The 15637-nt window shown below is 48.1% G+C and overlaps 2 protein-coding genes across 13 annotated transcripts in view; one reads left to right on the forward strand and one right to left on the reverse strand.

The window, feature by feature from the left end:
* Positions 1–742: 742 nt before the first annotated feature.
* Positions 743–5948, reverse strand: CTXND2 (cortexin domain containing 2). 5 transcript variants are annotated; one of them, XM_053278578.1, is made up of 3 exons: positions 5845–5948; positions 2896–3018; positions 743–1339 (listed from the first exon to the last, which is right to left on the reverse strand). In XM_053278578.1, the coding sequence occupies exon 3, from the start codon at positions 1282–1284 to the stop codon at positions 1114–1116; it is 171 nt and encodes a 56-aa protein (XP_053134553.1). In that variant the 5' UTR covers positions 1285–1339; positions 2896–3018; positions 5845–5948; the 3' UTR covers positions 743–1113. The 5 variants fall into 5 exon arrangements, with proteins under 5 accessions (XP_053134553.1, XP_053134550.1, XP_053134551.1 ...); XM_053278575.1 differs by having other exon boundaries at positions 2896–3015; positions 5845–5932; XM_053278576.1 differs by lacking the exon at positions 5845–5948 and adding an exon at positions 5341–5368 and having other exon boundaries at positions 2896–3015.
* A 184-nt stretch (positions 5949–6132) lies between these two features.
* Positions 6133–15637, forward strand: part of ARNT (aryl hydrocarbon receptor nuclear translocator) — a 47218-nt gene continuing 37713 nt past the window's right edge. For 4 of the 8 annotated variants that reach the window (XM_053278211.1, XM_053278213.1, XM_053278214.1 and 1 more), the window contains exons 1-3: positions 6133–6262; positions 14379–14484; positions 14733–14780. In XM_053278211.1, the coding sequence (XP_053134186.1) occupies positions 6220–6262; positions 14379–14484; positions 14733–14780 (197 nt within the window). In that variant the 5' untranslated portion in view covers positions 6133–6219. Of the gene's footprint in view, positions 6263–6836; positions 7205–7234; positions 7487–9735; positions 10774–14378; positions 14485–14732; positions 14781–15637 lie in introns of those variants that run through there. The other 4 variants (XM_053278216.1, XM_053278215.1, XM_053278217.1 and 1 more) reach the window with 4 other exon arrangements.

A 15637-nucleotide genomic window follows, 5' to 3' on the forward strand; every position in this document is an offset into this window, starting at 1 on the left:
GGAAAATTAGAATATCGTGCAAAAGTCCATTAATTTCAGTAATGCAAATTAAAAGGTGAAACTGATATATGAGACAGACGCATTACATGCAAAGCGAGATAAGTCAAGCCTTAATTTGTTATAATTGTGATGATCATGGCGTACAGCTCATGAAAACCCCAAATCCACAATCCCAGAAAATTAGAATATTACATGGAACCAAGAAGACAAGGATTGTAGAATAGAACAATATCGGACCTCGGAAAAGTATACAGTGTACTGTGCTTGATTGGCCAGCAAACTCTCCTGACCTGACCCCATAGAGAATCTATGGGGCATTGCTAAGAGAAGGATGAGAGGCATGAGACCAAACAATGCAGAAGAGCTGAAGGCTGCTAATGAAGCATCCTGGTCTTCCATAATACCTCATCAGTGCCACAGGCTGATAGCATCCATGCCACGCCGCATTGAGGCAGTGATTTCTGCAAAAGGGGCCCAAACCACGTACTGAATACATATGCATGCTTATACTTTTCAGAGGTCCGATATTGTTCTATTCTTCAATCCTTGTCTTCTTGGTTCCATGTAATATTCTAATTTTCTGGGATTGTGGATTTGGGGTTTTCATGAGCTGTACGCCACGATCATCACAATTATAACAAATTAAGGCTTGACTTATCTCGCTTTGCATGTAATGCGTCTGTCTCATATATCAGTTTCACCTTTTAATTTGCATTACTGAAATTAATGGACTTTTGCACGATATTCTAATTTTCCGAGTTTCACCTGTATTTACTTGTAAATAAGTCTGCCTAGAACTGCAGTCTTATAGTGCAAACATTTGCATGTTTAGTCAGAAGTAAACACCACGCAGTGTCCCAAGACAGGGCTGCAGGTGAAAGGGGCAACAAGGGAGAAAGAGCATAGATGTCGGAGGGAAAGCTTTCAGCATCTAAAGATGGGAGAAAGACAGAAACTGCAACGTGCCGATAGCATTATCCTGAATGACGGGACATGAAGAACGTGGTCGGGAACACCCATCCTTCCCACTTGCCCCTCTAGAGCAAGACGTCAGAGCCAGTTGTCCCTCCACAGAGTGCATTTCCTGACTGTGGTGGATGGATTGTAGGTAAGCTACTCCTCCTGCCAGCTGGAGGTAGGGATCGCAGTGTAGGGATCCACGATCAGCTTTGCACACCGCACTATCATGACCATCAGGAAGAAGCACATCAGGGAGAGAAACCCAATACAGATGCCTTTGTCCACGTCCACAAAGGTCTCTGGAGTTGGGTACGGATTCTCCATCAGTCTTGTCCGGTGGTCTCTCTCGTCATCAGCTGGGTTAAGCCGTCCCCTTCACCTGTTGTGAAAAACAGAGCACGATCGATCTGGAAGAATATGTTTGCCGTATGTCATATTTTTCTCCCTTGCTGCCTCTTATGCCTGCAACCCTCTCTCAGAATACCGGAATACCACCTCCTCCTTTCAAATCTCTGGCCGAGACTGCCCTTTCCACACACCCTGCTGACCTTGCCTCTTTAATTTAATTCTCATTTTCAATTTATATCCTGCCTTTTCACAATAGTCCATCCAATCTCTCCTCGAAAGCCACCTTTTCTTTAAAGTTCCTGACAAAATCTCCATACTCTACTACAGGGTTTCTTAACCTTGGGCCCCCAGATGTTGTTGGACTACAACTCCCAGAATCCGCAGCCAAAAAGGCCACATCTGGGGATTCTGGGAGTTGTAGTCCAACAACATCTGGGCGGGGGGGGGCAAGGTTAAGAAACCCTGCTCTACTATATCCAAGCCTAACTCCATGAAAATGTAATTAATGCATATTCTTCCTGCACCTACCAGTGCTCTAATTTTTTTCATTGGTGTGCAGAATGAGTTTTGTTCTGAGCAGCAGTATCAAGGCAGTGTGGGCGCACATGCAATTCAGAGTGGGACCTTCCTGACTCAACCTGAGCGGGATCTAAAATTAACTGAGCAGGCATCAAAAACCATGTGTGCGCGCACACATGCGCACGCCTTAAAGGGAACACTGGCACCTACCCTTGTTTCCATCCCCCTCCCACCCCCACCACTATGGCCTTCAGGGTGTCCACATTTAGACTGCCAGCTATTGGCAGGGGGTGGACCCATCCTTTTGTACTGGAATAAACACATATCCTTCTTTTATTCATCCCTACGCCCATCCTCCTGTGGTTCCTCCTGAGCTGAATTAACTAATCAGTTGACCCAGGGGATCCCAAATCTGGGACCCCAGATGTTGTTGGACTACAATTCTCATCATCCCCACCCACAGTGGCCAAAGGCAGGAGGTGATGGGAGTTGTAGACCAATTCCCATGGGAGGAGAGTTAGTCTTGTGGTAGCAAGCATGGCATTTCCTTCTCCCTGTCCCTCATGCACTTTCAAAGCTTGCAAAGGTTAATTCACAAGGGCCATGGGGCAAGGCAGTATTTTGCATTTCACCTCAGGTACCACAAAACCTTGGGCTACCCCTGGGGCCAGCAAAAATGTCCCCGCGCCCCTGGGCCTTATGTTGTGCAGGCCTGTCTTAGGGGATGGAGCTGCTCTGGGAAGAGCAGAAGGTTCCAAGTTCCTTCCCTGGCATCTCCATTCCTACCTGCAACCTTGGAGAAGCGGCTGCCAGTCTGTGTAGACAATACTGAGCTAGATCGACCAAGGGTCTGACTCAGTATATGGCAGCTTCCTATGTTCCTAAACATCTGGGGACCAAAGTGTGAGAATACCTGGATCAACTCATCTGATTAACCAATTAAGGTTTCTTTGATCAAGAGATAGCTCGGTTATTTAATTTTATCACACAAAAAGACAGATGCAAGAAAAGAAGTAGAGTCTGTAGGAAAGAGGAAGCTACATCAAGCCCATGGTGCTTGACTCTTACCGATGTTCTGAATCGGGTGATTCGGGAAAAGTCCTTTGCAGTGCCAGAGTCCGTGCTAGTCTCCCACCCGTACGTCACATTGTAGCGCAAAGAACGGTCAACCTCCGGACAGTCTTGACTCTGCTTTGCCAACACCGAAAGTATCATGAATACTTCACAAGCAGAGGTGGCATCACGTTTCATGCCCTCCCAGTAACAAGGGTGAAGTGATCCCTTTACAGATGAAATTGTAACCCCAGTCACCCAGAAACTATTTCCATATGCAGTTTTCCACACTCACTTTGGCTTCTTAGGGATGGGGAAGGAGTAGGTCAAGAATCACAGGCCGGGCTTCATCCCGGAATGCATGAAGGATTAGCAACATTGGAACTTCTGAGCATGGACAGAGTGAATTCTCAGCAGCGCCAGGCCTGGGGACTTGGTTAGCCTATCGGGATTCAAGGGTCGGCATCCAGAAGTTGTTAGCCTGAGATACCAACCTCTGCAACATTTGTAGTGCAATCCTATAAACATTTACTCAGAATTAAGTCCCCATCGGCTCGATGGAACTGCTTCCCAGGCAAACATGTAGGCCTGCAGCCTTAATCAACCCCCTGCTAACTGAACAAAATAGGCATCTTTTATAGTGGTGATTCTCTTTATTTAGTAAGGGGAGAGCAACTGGCCCTATCCATCCCCAGCACAGCATCCCTGCAGCTGCTGTTGCCTATCTTATGATTCTTTTAGATTGTGAGCCCTTTGGGGACAGGGAGCTATTTTATTTATTCACTTGTATCCATATTCATAGTTATATTTTAATTGAGATTTGCTAGCAACCTTGGTGGGGTGTGTGTGTGTCTTTTGTTTTAAGACAGAAAGGCAGTATATACACATTTCTAGAAATCAATTTTTTGAAAAATCAGCACCTGCAAAGATTCCTGTGATTTCAAGGTTGGTTTCAACATGTCGTCCGTTGATTACTGTGTTCATGTCAGAACAATTCCATAAGCAAAACCTGCAAGATTGGCCACAGTCGAATTGGTCAGTAAGTTTAATGGCAGGCATTTTGTGACTGAACCAGAACCAAGGTTTTCTCTTCTGCGACAAGTGTTACATTAGCATCGTCAGACTGGGGAGAGTGCATATTTCTCACGGCCAACCAGCATAACAGAGATTCATTTTGAACAGTAAACTCTGAAGCCGGGCCTGGCAGAAGACAAGAGCCCTAAAGCCTATGGTTTATAACCCTCATAGGATGGAGGGGGTTTAATTTCAAGAAATTGATTGCCAGGAAATCTAGGACCAACAAACGGAAGTACTTTTTCACACAACGCACAATCCACTTGTGAAATTCTCTGCCACAAGATGTGGTGACAGCCAGCAACCTGAATGGCTTTAAGAGGGGTTTGGATAATTTCATGGAGGAGAGGTCTATCAAGGGCAACTAGTCGGAGGGCTGTGGGCCACCTCCAGCCTCAGAGACAGGATGCCTCTGAGTACCAGTTGCAGGGGAGTAACAGCAGGAGAGAGGGCATGCCCTCAACTCCTGCCTGTGGCTTCCAGAGGCATCTCATGGGCCACTGTGCGAAACAGGATGCTGGGCTAGATGGGCCTCCTTGGGCTGGATCCAGCAGGGCTGTTCTGGTGTTCTTATGTTCAAGAGTCTCACTAGCTGCTAGGAAGGTTGTGTGATTCCTGCAGGTAGCTCTCCTCAAGCACACCCCTCAGACCTTGCCTCTTTTATATGGTTTATTCTTTCCACTAACAGAAAACCTTTAAAAAAACAACAACACCTCAATTATAAAAAAACAACACCCAAAACATGCATTGGGAAAAGCAGGACAATAAGAGGGCATCTATAAAGAGCTCCCCCTGCTCCAAGTCATCGATTAGAAGCCTGGCAAAGCAGGAGAATTCTTAAAGCTTGCCGGAAGGAACTCAGAACGACTTAAGCAACCATGATGGAAATGATGTCAAAGGTCACCTACTTTAGAGTTACAATATTTACATCAGCAATCACATTGATATGGTGGCCATCGGGCGGTGGCAGGGGTGGGGGGGTTTCGCCCTGGAATTTAGTTCTATTTTTTTCATTCATTCATTGGATTTCTATACCACCCTTACAAAAATGGCTCAGGGGGGTTTACACAGAGAAATAATACATAAATAAGACGGATCCCTCTCCCCAAAGGGCTCACAATCTAAAAAGAAACCTAAGATAGACACCAGCAACAGCCACTGGAGGGATGCTGTGCTGAGGGTGGATAGGGCCAGTTACTCTCCCCCTGCTAAATAAAAGAGAAACACCAAGTTTAAAAGGTGCCTCTTTGCCCAGTTAGCAGGGGCTGTTTAATTCAATGGAGCTTATTCTCTCAGACACCCTTGCATATTGGTGACGTAACAAATCACACCGATGGCATCACGTAATCAAGCATATCGATGGCGTCACCGTTCCTTGCCCTTTACCGTTCCATCTGCCTCCGCATCCTTGACGTCACCCTCTCGGCCCCGCCCTCGCCACCTCCTTAAAGACCGCCTCCTCAGTCTTGCCCATGACCCTCCTCACCCTTTCCCCGCCCCTTGAAATCCCCGGTGACGTCAACACCGGCCGTCCCTTGTGCCCTCTTTCTTGGAAGTAAATGCTATTGAATAGAGTGGGGCTTATTTCTGAGTAAACATAGGAGGAGAGCCCTGGTATAATTAATGTGGCCCGTTGTAACTCCTGCTCCCCCATTAGATCATTAGATTGTAAGGCATATTTAGCAGGGGGAGAGCAACTGGCCCTACCGAGCCCCAGCACAGCCTCCCTCTAGTGCAGGGTTTCTTAAACCTGGGGTCCCCAGATGTTGTTGGACTACAACTCCCATCATCCCCGGACCCCAGGTTTAAGAAACCCTGCTCCAGTGGTTGTTGCAGGTGTCTCGTTTTACACTGTGTGAGCCCTTTGGGGACAGGGCACCATCTTCTTACCTATTTATTTTTCCATGTAAACCGCTTTGAGAGTTTCCATTGAAAAGCGGCATCTCTAGATGGTGGTAGCAGCATCGTAGGGGTACTCTCTTTTCCGAGCCACGCCCACCCCGGTCCCCTGACCACGCCCCCTCCCGAGTTTCCCCGAGAGAACCCTTTCTAGGTGAAGGCCCCGCCCCGTAGCCAACCCGGACCAATGGGGGGCCCGGATGGGCGGGGCTCGACCCTCCCCTCCCTCAGTCGTCCCCGCGCCTCGGCCACGCCCCCTCGCGAGGTTCGCTCGTCGCTGGAGCCGCCGCCATCTTGGATTTGGCGTTCTGCGAGAGGGGAGCACTGAGGCAGGAGGGGAGGGCGGGGGAGAGAGGGCCCGTCGCCATGGCAACCGCCGCCGCCTCCTCTTCCTCCTCCGCCAACCAGGGTGAGTGAGGGGGGAGGGGCAGGAGGAGAAGTGGGGGGCTGAGAGGAGGGGGACGCGGCGGTGGGAGGGCAAGGGGGGCTCAGCCATGGGGTGCTGCTGGGCATCCAGGGCGACAAGAGGGGAAACGGGGGGGATGCAATGGGGGGGGTTGTGAGAGGTCCCCCCCGGACTAGACGTTGGGGGGCTGAGCATGACCTGAGGGGGAAGCTCTGAGGTGGGGCAGGGAGTGTGGCGTGAGTGAGGGGGGCAGAGCAGAGTTGGCTCGTGTGGGGAGCCGTGAGGTGGGAGTTGGGGGGCTGTGCCTGGGGAGCTTGGGGCTAGAAGCTTCCTTGGGGGGATGGGGAGTGTGGCATGAGGTGAGAAGTCGGGTGGGGGGTGGCTTGAGGGGGGTTGGGGTTTGGGGCACTGGAGTGGCATGGGTGGGGGGGCACCTGTCAAGTGGGGCGCGTGACTTCAGTGCTGGGGTGTCCAAAGGGGGTTTAATAACTGGGGTGTCCAAAGGGGGTGGGGAGTGGGTTGTTTCGGGGGGGTTAGAGGCACGGAGGGCTGGAGTGATATATGGGGAGAGGGCTGTGGTCCTGGGGGAAGAGTCTGGGAGGGGAGGTGGAGGGGTATGGCGTGGTAGCGTGGCATGATAGGATGGATTGAGTTTATGCTTACGGAGGGGGTCCCTTGAGTGTCGTGGCAGCCAAAAACAGAATGACTTTATTTATTTATTTAAAAGATTTAGATCTAACTTTAAAAATAAATAACAGAAAATAAATCCACCAACCACTGGAAAAAAAACCCTGTTTCATATCATCATTAATTGGGGCAGGGGGTGAGAGAGACACTTAGGAGTGGGGCAGCAGGTAACTCAAGACTATTGAGAGACCCAAGCAAATGCCCCATACAAAATGGGGGCACCTTCCAGGAAGAAGCCTGGATTTACGACAGATGGTGGTGGGTCTTCTGTTGTTAGTCATGGGGGGCGGGCAAAAAATGGGGAAAGACTGGAGCCGGGGAGGAAGCGGGGTTAAGGCAGAACTGGGGACACAGACCCCTGTTGGTGTGGATTTATTTCTTTATGTGTGTGACTCTTTAAAATGTCTAGAATACAGAAGGTGGGAGGAAGAGGTGAGGCTAAGATATTTGGATACTAGAAGAAGGAAAAAGCCTCAAATGCACACTGTGGTAAAACTCTGATAATGAATTTAGTAATGGACGACATGCTTCTTTTTAATGGTACCTTAAAATCTCATCTTCCTAAGCTTTGTAGCATTGTTAATACCAGAGCCAGCGTGGTGTAGTGGTTAGAGTGCTGGACTAGGCCCGGGGAGACCCAAGTTCAAATCCTCATTCAGCCATGAGACTTGCTGGGTGACTCTGGGCCAGTCACTTCTCTCTCAGCCTCACCTACCTCACAGGGTTGTTGTGAGGAGAAACCTAAGTATGTAGTACACGGCTCTGGGCTCCTTGGAGGAAGAGCGGGATATGAAATGTCATAACAACAACAACAACAGCTTGGGCTGGGGTGGGGTATAGAGGCAGAGTTCTGGGAAAAGAGAGTTGGCTGCAGATCTAGAAGGGAGTTAGAGGCCCCAAGGATGGGAGTGTAGGTTGAAGGAAAACAGGAGAGGGGCACCTCATTTTGCCTTAGCAACAGTGATGGATAACCTAAAGTGCTCAGTAGTTTGGCTTATTAAGACATGGAGCCTTAGGCAGGCGATCAAGAAATTCTTGGGTTCAAATCTTGTGTCTGCAGGCAGGCACTTCCCTCTGTCTTCTGCGTCCTATCGGCAATGAACAGCCATTGAGCCAGCGTGGTGTAGTGGTTAGAGTGCTGGACTAGGACCGGGGAGACCCGAGTTCCGATCCCCATTCAGCCATGAGACTTGCTGAGTGACTCTGGGCCAGTCTCTTCTCTCTCAGCACAGGGATGTTGTGAGGAGAAACTTAAGTATGGAGTACACCGCTCTGGACTCCTTGGAGGAAGAGCAGGGTATAAAATGTAAAGTAATAATAATAATAATTGTTATTTATACGCTGCCTTTCTGGCAAACTGTTCAATTAACTGAAACAAACGTGTTTCTGAATTAACCAAAACAAAGGATGCTCCTGTCTTTTAATCATCCTCTGTGTGTGTGTATATGTGTATGTGTGAAATATTGGTTGAAGTCGAGCTTTACCAGATTGTTTAGTTTTTGTACTGAAGCATTCATGTTCTATCTATGTAAACAGCTTTGAGAACATTTTGTTGAAAAGTGGTATATAAACTTTCATCATATTCATAGTAAGCAAAATGAAAAATGTGCAAGTCACTCCTTCAGGGTTAGGGTTCTGCCCATAATTCCTGTTGAGGGCAGAAAATGCCTCCCTCTGGGAGAAAAGGTTTTGTGGGGAAAGCACAGATGAAGGAAGGGTACAGCTCTCCTGTCCATACTGCGCTTTAAATCTCTCTCACACACTCATCATACTCTCTTTGGGGAACTAAAAAAGCCTGGGTTGGCTCATGGCTTTAAGTTGCTTTTTCTTGCCCTTAATTTGGCACTGAAAGCTGCAACAGAAATCTTTTAGGGTATCCGATGTCTGCGAGAACTGATTCTCGGATTAAAGAGCTGTGAGTTTGAGATGTGCCTTAGGTTGCATGTTAACTTTTTGTTGAACTGACAAATGCCGCTGCTCCCAAGCGAGACCTCTTCCAAAAGTGAGAGCCAGTCAGTCAGTGCGGCTCCAGGCTGCTGAGTTTTGCCTGAGAGGTTGTGCAAACAGATCACTAAGCGTCACATTGAGAGCCGGAATAGTCTCCTCTCTGCCTCCCTTCTAGGTCTCTTTCTTAGGGCAGAGATGTTGGTGTGAAGGTCCGCGGGATTCCCTAACAGTTGGCAAGAAGTCACCCTCTGCTGAAATAGGCAGATCAGTTTCAGGAGGTGCAATCTAGAGAGGGCCTTTTTTGTGGGTCCAGTTCAGGAGCCCAGGTCAGAGTCCCAAGCTTCATTCATGAGCGCTCTCACAGTTCTCACCGTTGGAAGATGTAGTGAAGCTTTTTGACTTCAGGCATTGTCTAAACTCACACAGTTACATTTGTGGAACTTGCAGAGAGTTTTGGCAATCACCATGACTGGAAAAAAATGGGTCAAAATGCTCATAAGTAAAACATTTTGTGGAAGGGAGCAGTTTTTGCAAGAGCTGCTAGCGGCATTAGAGCATCTGGATGTTGCATGCAGAAGGTCCCAGGTTCAGTCCCTGGCAGCATCTCCAGGTAGGACTGGGAGAAACCCCTGAGCCTGAAACCTTGGAGAGCAGCTGCCAGTCAGTGTGGATAATACTGAAGTAGATGGATCAATGGTCTCACTCGGTATCAGGCAGCTTCCTGTGTTCCCAATGTTTGCTGTGTTGGGTCCAGCATAGGAACATAGGAAGCTGCCATATACTGAGTCAGACCATTGATCTATCTAGCTCAGTATTGTCTTCACAGACTGGCAGCGGCTTCTCCAAGGTTGCAGGCAGGAATCTCTCTCAGCCCGATCTTGGAGATGCTGCCAGGGAGGGAACTTGGAACCTTCTGCTCTTCCCAGAGTGGCTCCACTGAGGGGAAGATCTTCCAGTGCTCACCCTTCTAGTCTCCCATTCAAATGCAACCAGGGTGGACCCTGCTTAGCTAATGAGACAAGTCATGCTTGCTACCACAAGTCCAACTCTTCTCTCCATAGAGTCCTCGGTAAAATGGTACAACCCTGTCTGCTCTTGGGACTCATTCAGGTGCTTGTCCTTCTCGCTTCCAGAGCTCCTTTAAATAACAAGGCTCGTAGAGAATGTTCACTGTATGCATCAGGTCCAGTCTCTCACAATTCTGGATAAAAGCATTTCCGTTAGCAGGCCTGGAAAGGAACCTTCTCTTCTTAAGACACTGGAGAACCTTTCCCCTTCTCTCTGATTCAGGCAGCTTTATATGTTCAAGTTCATCTTGCTTCTAAGTTGTAATATGTTGTTGTTGTTGTTGTTGTTGTTGTTATTATTTTGATTTCTACACCGCCCTTCCAAAAATAGCTCAGGGCGGTTTACAGAGAGAAACAATAAATAAATAAGATGGCTTCCTGTCCCCAAAAGGCTCATATTCTAAAACGAAACATAAGATAGACACCAGAAACAGTCACTGGAAGTACTGTGCTGGGGGTGGATAGGGATACATGGAGTTTTGGGGGGATGGAGGTTGTTTGTAACCACAAGGATACATAACACATTTTTCTAATCAACTGCTGGAATTCTTGAGGTTTTAAACAGGGGTTGTGGAATCACAAAAGTGCTTAGTGAGAGAGAGCCAGTGTGGTGTAGTGGTTAGAGTGCTGGACTAGGACCGGGGAGACCCGAGTTCAAATCCCCCTTCAGCCATGAAACTAGCTGGGTGACTCTGGGCCAGTCACTTCTCTCTCAGCCTCATCTACTTCGCAGGGTTGTTGTGAAGAGAAACTTATGCAGTACTTAAGTATGTAGTACTCTGGGCTCCTTGGAAGAAGAGCGGGATATAAAAGGTAAATAATAATAATAATTTATATATTTAATTCTCTTAGCCGGCACGCATGCCCACGATTTCGAAGTGGAACTCTTGCAAGAGTTCCTGGCATTTGGTGAGAGTTCAGGGCAAAAAAATGGCGGAGGATGGTGGTGGCGGGCCGCAAAACGGCCTGTGGCGGTGGCTTTGGCTGGCCGCTGGGACGGCCTGGCCTGACCTGGCCAGGCCAGCCCATCCCGAGTAAGGTGGGGAGGAGGCGGGAGCAGCGGCGGCGGTAAAGCCCAGCCTGGCCGCTGGGGGTGGGAGGCGTCGGTGGAACAGCAGGCCAGGCCATCTCGGGTAAGGGGGAAGCGGTGGCGGCAGCAAAGCCCGGCCTGGCCACCAGGGGCGGGAGGCGGCGGCCAGACGGCAGGCCAGGCCATCCTGGGTAAGGGGAAGGCGGCGGCAGCAAAGCCCAGCCTGGCCGCGGGAGGCGGCGGGATGCGAAGTGGCGGGGAAGCAGCAGAGAGACTGGAAAGGGGGTGAGTGGGAGAGAGAGAGTGGGGCAGGAGGGAGGGAGAGGGAGGGAAAGTGGGGCAGCAGGGAGGGGGGAACAGCCGGCCCCACATAGCACACAGATGCTCTGTGTGGGTAGTCTAGTAATAATTAATAGTGGCCTTGGGTTGCCCATACCTGCTGCAAAGCCTTCTGGCTTCATGCTGCACTAAAACCATAATGCTGCAGAGCAGATGGGTGTGTCTGTAAATCATTGTTGTTGTTAAGTAAGAGAATAGAGTTCATCTTTCTCTCCGTTGGATGATCTCAGTTTTGCCTTCTCCTTCCAAAATGGCTCATTGATGTCAGTTTATTTTCCGTCATTGGCTGTGGGCAGAAATTGATTTTTGCCTCATAAAATGCTGAAAGTAACTGAATGCTGGGTTACATGGCGTCACCCATGTTCTTTCCTGCTTTCTTTTTGTTCCGGACAGTCTCTGCAGGCGTTGTACACAAAGATGATCTTATTAACTTGCAAGAAGAAAGACGTAGCCTCCCCGCCCCAGCCCCCCGAGAGTGCTTAGGATGGTTTATGGCTTGTTCGTCTCCACTTCACAATCTTGTGGTATTAATTAGAGCGGGGATGGACTCATAGAAGGCCAAGAGCAGGATTTTAAATTATCTTTGTGGGTATTTCCCCCCTCCGTGAGCTTCATGTTATAAAACGCATCTTGCCTGTAATGCATTTTTATTACAGTAGAGTTCTTCCATCTGTGCGGCAGAATTTAGCAGAGGGTTTGAGCCAGGGCAACTCTTTTTCTGGTTTTCGGGTCTGGTTCTCCCACAGCGCAGCTTACTTCCCAAAGTTCTTGCTCAGTTTTGATCTAAGTCCAGTCCAGCTGCTGTTGCCAGTGCAAGAAATGATGGAGAGCCCACCACCCCTTTCCCGCTTCAGACATCACCAGTAAGCTGTGATCTGAAAAATGCAGGAGTCTTCTGTGATGCCGGGTCTGGGAGAGAGGGGGCTCCCCCCAAGCTCATCCCCAGTCCAACAAAACCGTGGTTTGTCAATCTGGGAATGGGATGTTGGAGCTGGGCCATTAATACTGCTAGTGAGCTGCTGCTAAATTGTGGGGATATCCATGTCATTGCGTTCCCCAAATGTTTCATTCTAAGCTAAAATTGGAAGCAGTACATTGCTCATACCCCAAAAGAAAACCTATCCTCCAAGGAGCTTACATAGGAAGTTGCCGTGTCAGACCATTGGTCCATCTAGTTCTGTATTGTCTACCTAGACTGGCAGCGACTTCTCCAAGACTGCAGGCAGGAGTCTCTCTTAGTCCTCTCTTGGAGACGCCAGGGAGGGAACTTGGAGCCTAGATGCTCTTCCCAGAGTGGCCCCATCCCATAAGGGGAACGTCTTACAGTGCTCACGTGTAGTCTCCCATTCAAATGCATACCAGGGTAGACCCTGCTTAGCAAAGGAGACAATTCATGCTTGGATGGTAACAAGCATGAATTGTCCACCCGCGTTTGATTAATGAAAAAACCTTTATCCCCACTTTATAACTTTTCAAAAATATTGAAGAAGACCGCACCCGGCAGTTAGACTAAAATTGCTGTTCCTGTTATCTCCTTCCTGACTGGCAAGCTCAGAGCAGCAGGAAGTTAGGCAGATACCCAGTAGACAATCTTTTTGCCTGGTCAGCCTTTTCTCTGGCATCTCTGCACTGAATGATCTTACGGCATGCAGAGATATGGCAGAATGATCTGCCCCCCCCAAACAGAGGCTGCTTTGGAAGGAGAGCAGGCCAGAGTAGCAAAGGACGCAGAGAGCCATTATGCACCCTCCTTCTGTGAAAGTACTACATTGGCTACCCTTGTGTAGCAGTTGTTTCTGTTTTGGCTCTGGCATGTTTATATAATTTGTAAAATGCCTAGAGATTTTTTGCTGGGCGGTATATAACTGTAATAAATAAATATAGTTGAAAATGAATAAGAACGTAATAGTGCTTGGCCTTTCTTTCTAATGACAAGTGGTAGATTTTTCTTTATGAAATCCTGCTTTCTCTCACCCTTCAGTAGCTAAGAAAGCGATGCAACATTGCATTTGGGTAGCAAGGCAGCCTTTTATAGGCGGGCTATGTGTCCTAAGTGGCTAGTCCAAGGAAATGAGATTCAAGGTGAGAATATGGTTTACCAGAATGTGGTCTAAACTGTGACAACAGATTGTATTTAATTAGGAAATGCAGTGCTACGTTCAATGCCTCTTTTTAATGCCATCTTACAATAGAGTATCTGAGCTGGTTTTTTGCATGTAGAATTCAAGGCAATAAAAACTAGGTGAAAATACAATTTAGTAGTTGAGGTGGGGCTTCGTTGTCCTGTATCATAGGAAGATAGATACTTTATTTACGGCCAATGGCCAAAAAAGTGTCTCATGGAAGATAGGAGGCTGCCTTATACTGAGTCAGACCACTAGTCCATCTAGCTCAGTATTGTCTGCATTGACTGGCAGCAGCACTCCAAGGTTTCAGGAAGGAGTCTTTCCCAGCCCTATCTGGAGATTCTGCCAGGGATTGAACCTGAGACCTTGCAGATGCTTTTGCACTGAGCTTTGATCCTATAATCTAAGGGGAATATTTTACAGTGCACATATGTAGTCATGCATCCAAATGCAAACCAGGGTGGACTCTGCTTAGCACAGGGGACAATTCATGCTGGCCACCACAGGATCAGCTCTCCTCCTCTGACAGGAGGTTCAGTTCATACCATCTCTGGCAACTGAAGCAAGTCTCATGATGGAGGCAGAGAGGACGCAATGAGATTCTTTGGGTTCATCGCGTCTTCTCTTCCCATCCGCCCTTTCTCCTTCTCTCTTCTCAAAAGCCACATCTCTCTCTCTCTCTCTTTCTCTCCATGCACTTCTGAGCACACCAAAGTGATCTGTTCTTTGGCCTGCAACGTGCTATCTTTGCAGGGATGCGCCAGAGAGTCTGGCGTCTCCAGCGTGCTGTATGTTTGTTTCAGCTGAAAGCCTGAGCCTGCTAATGCTTAATGGACGTCTCAGCCAGTTAGAGGAGCAATTTAAAGCAGATGCTGCACTGAGTGGAGGTGTCATTCTTTTCTCCATCTTCCCCCCACTTTCAGAAATGGCAACGGACGTTCCCTCCTTGGGCACGAGTTCTGGGACATCTGGACCCGGCGCGCAGCCTGGAGGCAGCATTGTCCAAAGAACGAACAAGAGGAGGCCAGGGTAAGATCATCCTTCTGGAAATTGGAGCGAGGATGCCTTAGAGTTGGAATGTGCTCCCTGCACTATGTCAGGCAGGAGGACACCCCATACATCTTGCATTTTGATTTCAAAATTTGGCCAGCTTTCTGGATTTCCAGACTTCCCAGATTTTTATTTCTCTTCTGGTTTTCTCAGTGTACAGTTTGATGTAAGGGGGAAGAGAGAATGAGGCAACTGGGATTACAATCTCTTGTTTGTTTTTCCCCCAGACTTGATTTTGATGATGACGATGGTGAAGGGAACAGTAAGTTTCTCAGGTGAGCAGAGTGTCCATTGGTAAGGAGGTGTGTGGGATTTGAGTGCTGAGCTGAAATGGGAGAAAGGCCAGTCTCATGAAAATGTCTATCCAACTCTAAAGGGGGAGATGCTTCCAGCAGATCCTTAGGAGCATTTTGCAAGGCCTTGAGAAACTATTTGATCTGTGAGTGATCCCTGATTGGTTAGGACTGTCCATGTGACAAGTACAGGAAACATTGCTGTCATTCTAATCAGCTTCATTTGCCATTAGTGATGCTTGGATATAGCTAAATCTGATAGGCTACATAATAGTTTAACATCATTCTATCCAATATGTGATTCCTGATTGTCTAGGATCACTTGAGGGGGAGCAAAACAGGGGGAAAGGTCTGATAAAGCAGGAGTAGAGGGGGAAGTCAAGGGGATGAAGTGCCTGCAAGCAACTATGAAAAAAAATAAGATGGAAGATTTCTTCAGAGTTTTCTTTTTTCATGGGTGGCAAAAATTTATGCAGATTAAATCAACCCCCCCTTCCTGAAAAGTGTTCCCTCTAACAGGGATTTCCAGATGTTGTTGACTACAACTCCCAGAATCCCCAGCTGCAATAGCCTTTGGCTAGGGATTATGGGAATTGTAGTCAACATCTGGAAATCCCTGTTAGAGAGAACACTGGTCCTGTACCCGTGTGTCATCTTTTGTATCATGTGACCCAACCTCGGGTGTATTTAAGTGAATGATCAGCATTTTGGAGCAATTCTGTTCCACACTGAAGTGAAATGTTCCTTTGCTGGGTGATGTTGGACCAGTCACACATGTTCAGCCTACCTCACAGAGTTTTTGTGAGGATGAAATTAAAGGTGGGAGGGAAACAACCATG

The sequence above is a fragment of the Hemicordylus capensis genome, chromosome 14 (genome assembly GCF_027244095.1).
Source record: "Hemicordylus capensis ecotype Gifberg chromosome 14, rHemCap1.1.pri, whole genome shotgun sequence".
Classification (NCBI taxonomy): domain Eukaryota; kingdom Metazoa; phylum Chordata; class Lepidosauria; order Squamata; family Cordylidae; genus Hemicordylus; species Hemicordylus capensis.

What these genes read in the sequence shown, in the direction of transcription:
- CTXND2 (XM_053278578.1), bottom strand. Translation starts at nt 1,284, where the DNA reads ATGGAGAATCCGTACCCAACTCCAGAGACCTTTGTGGACGTGGACAAA.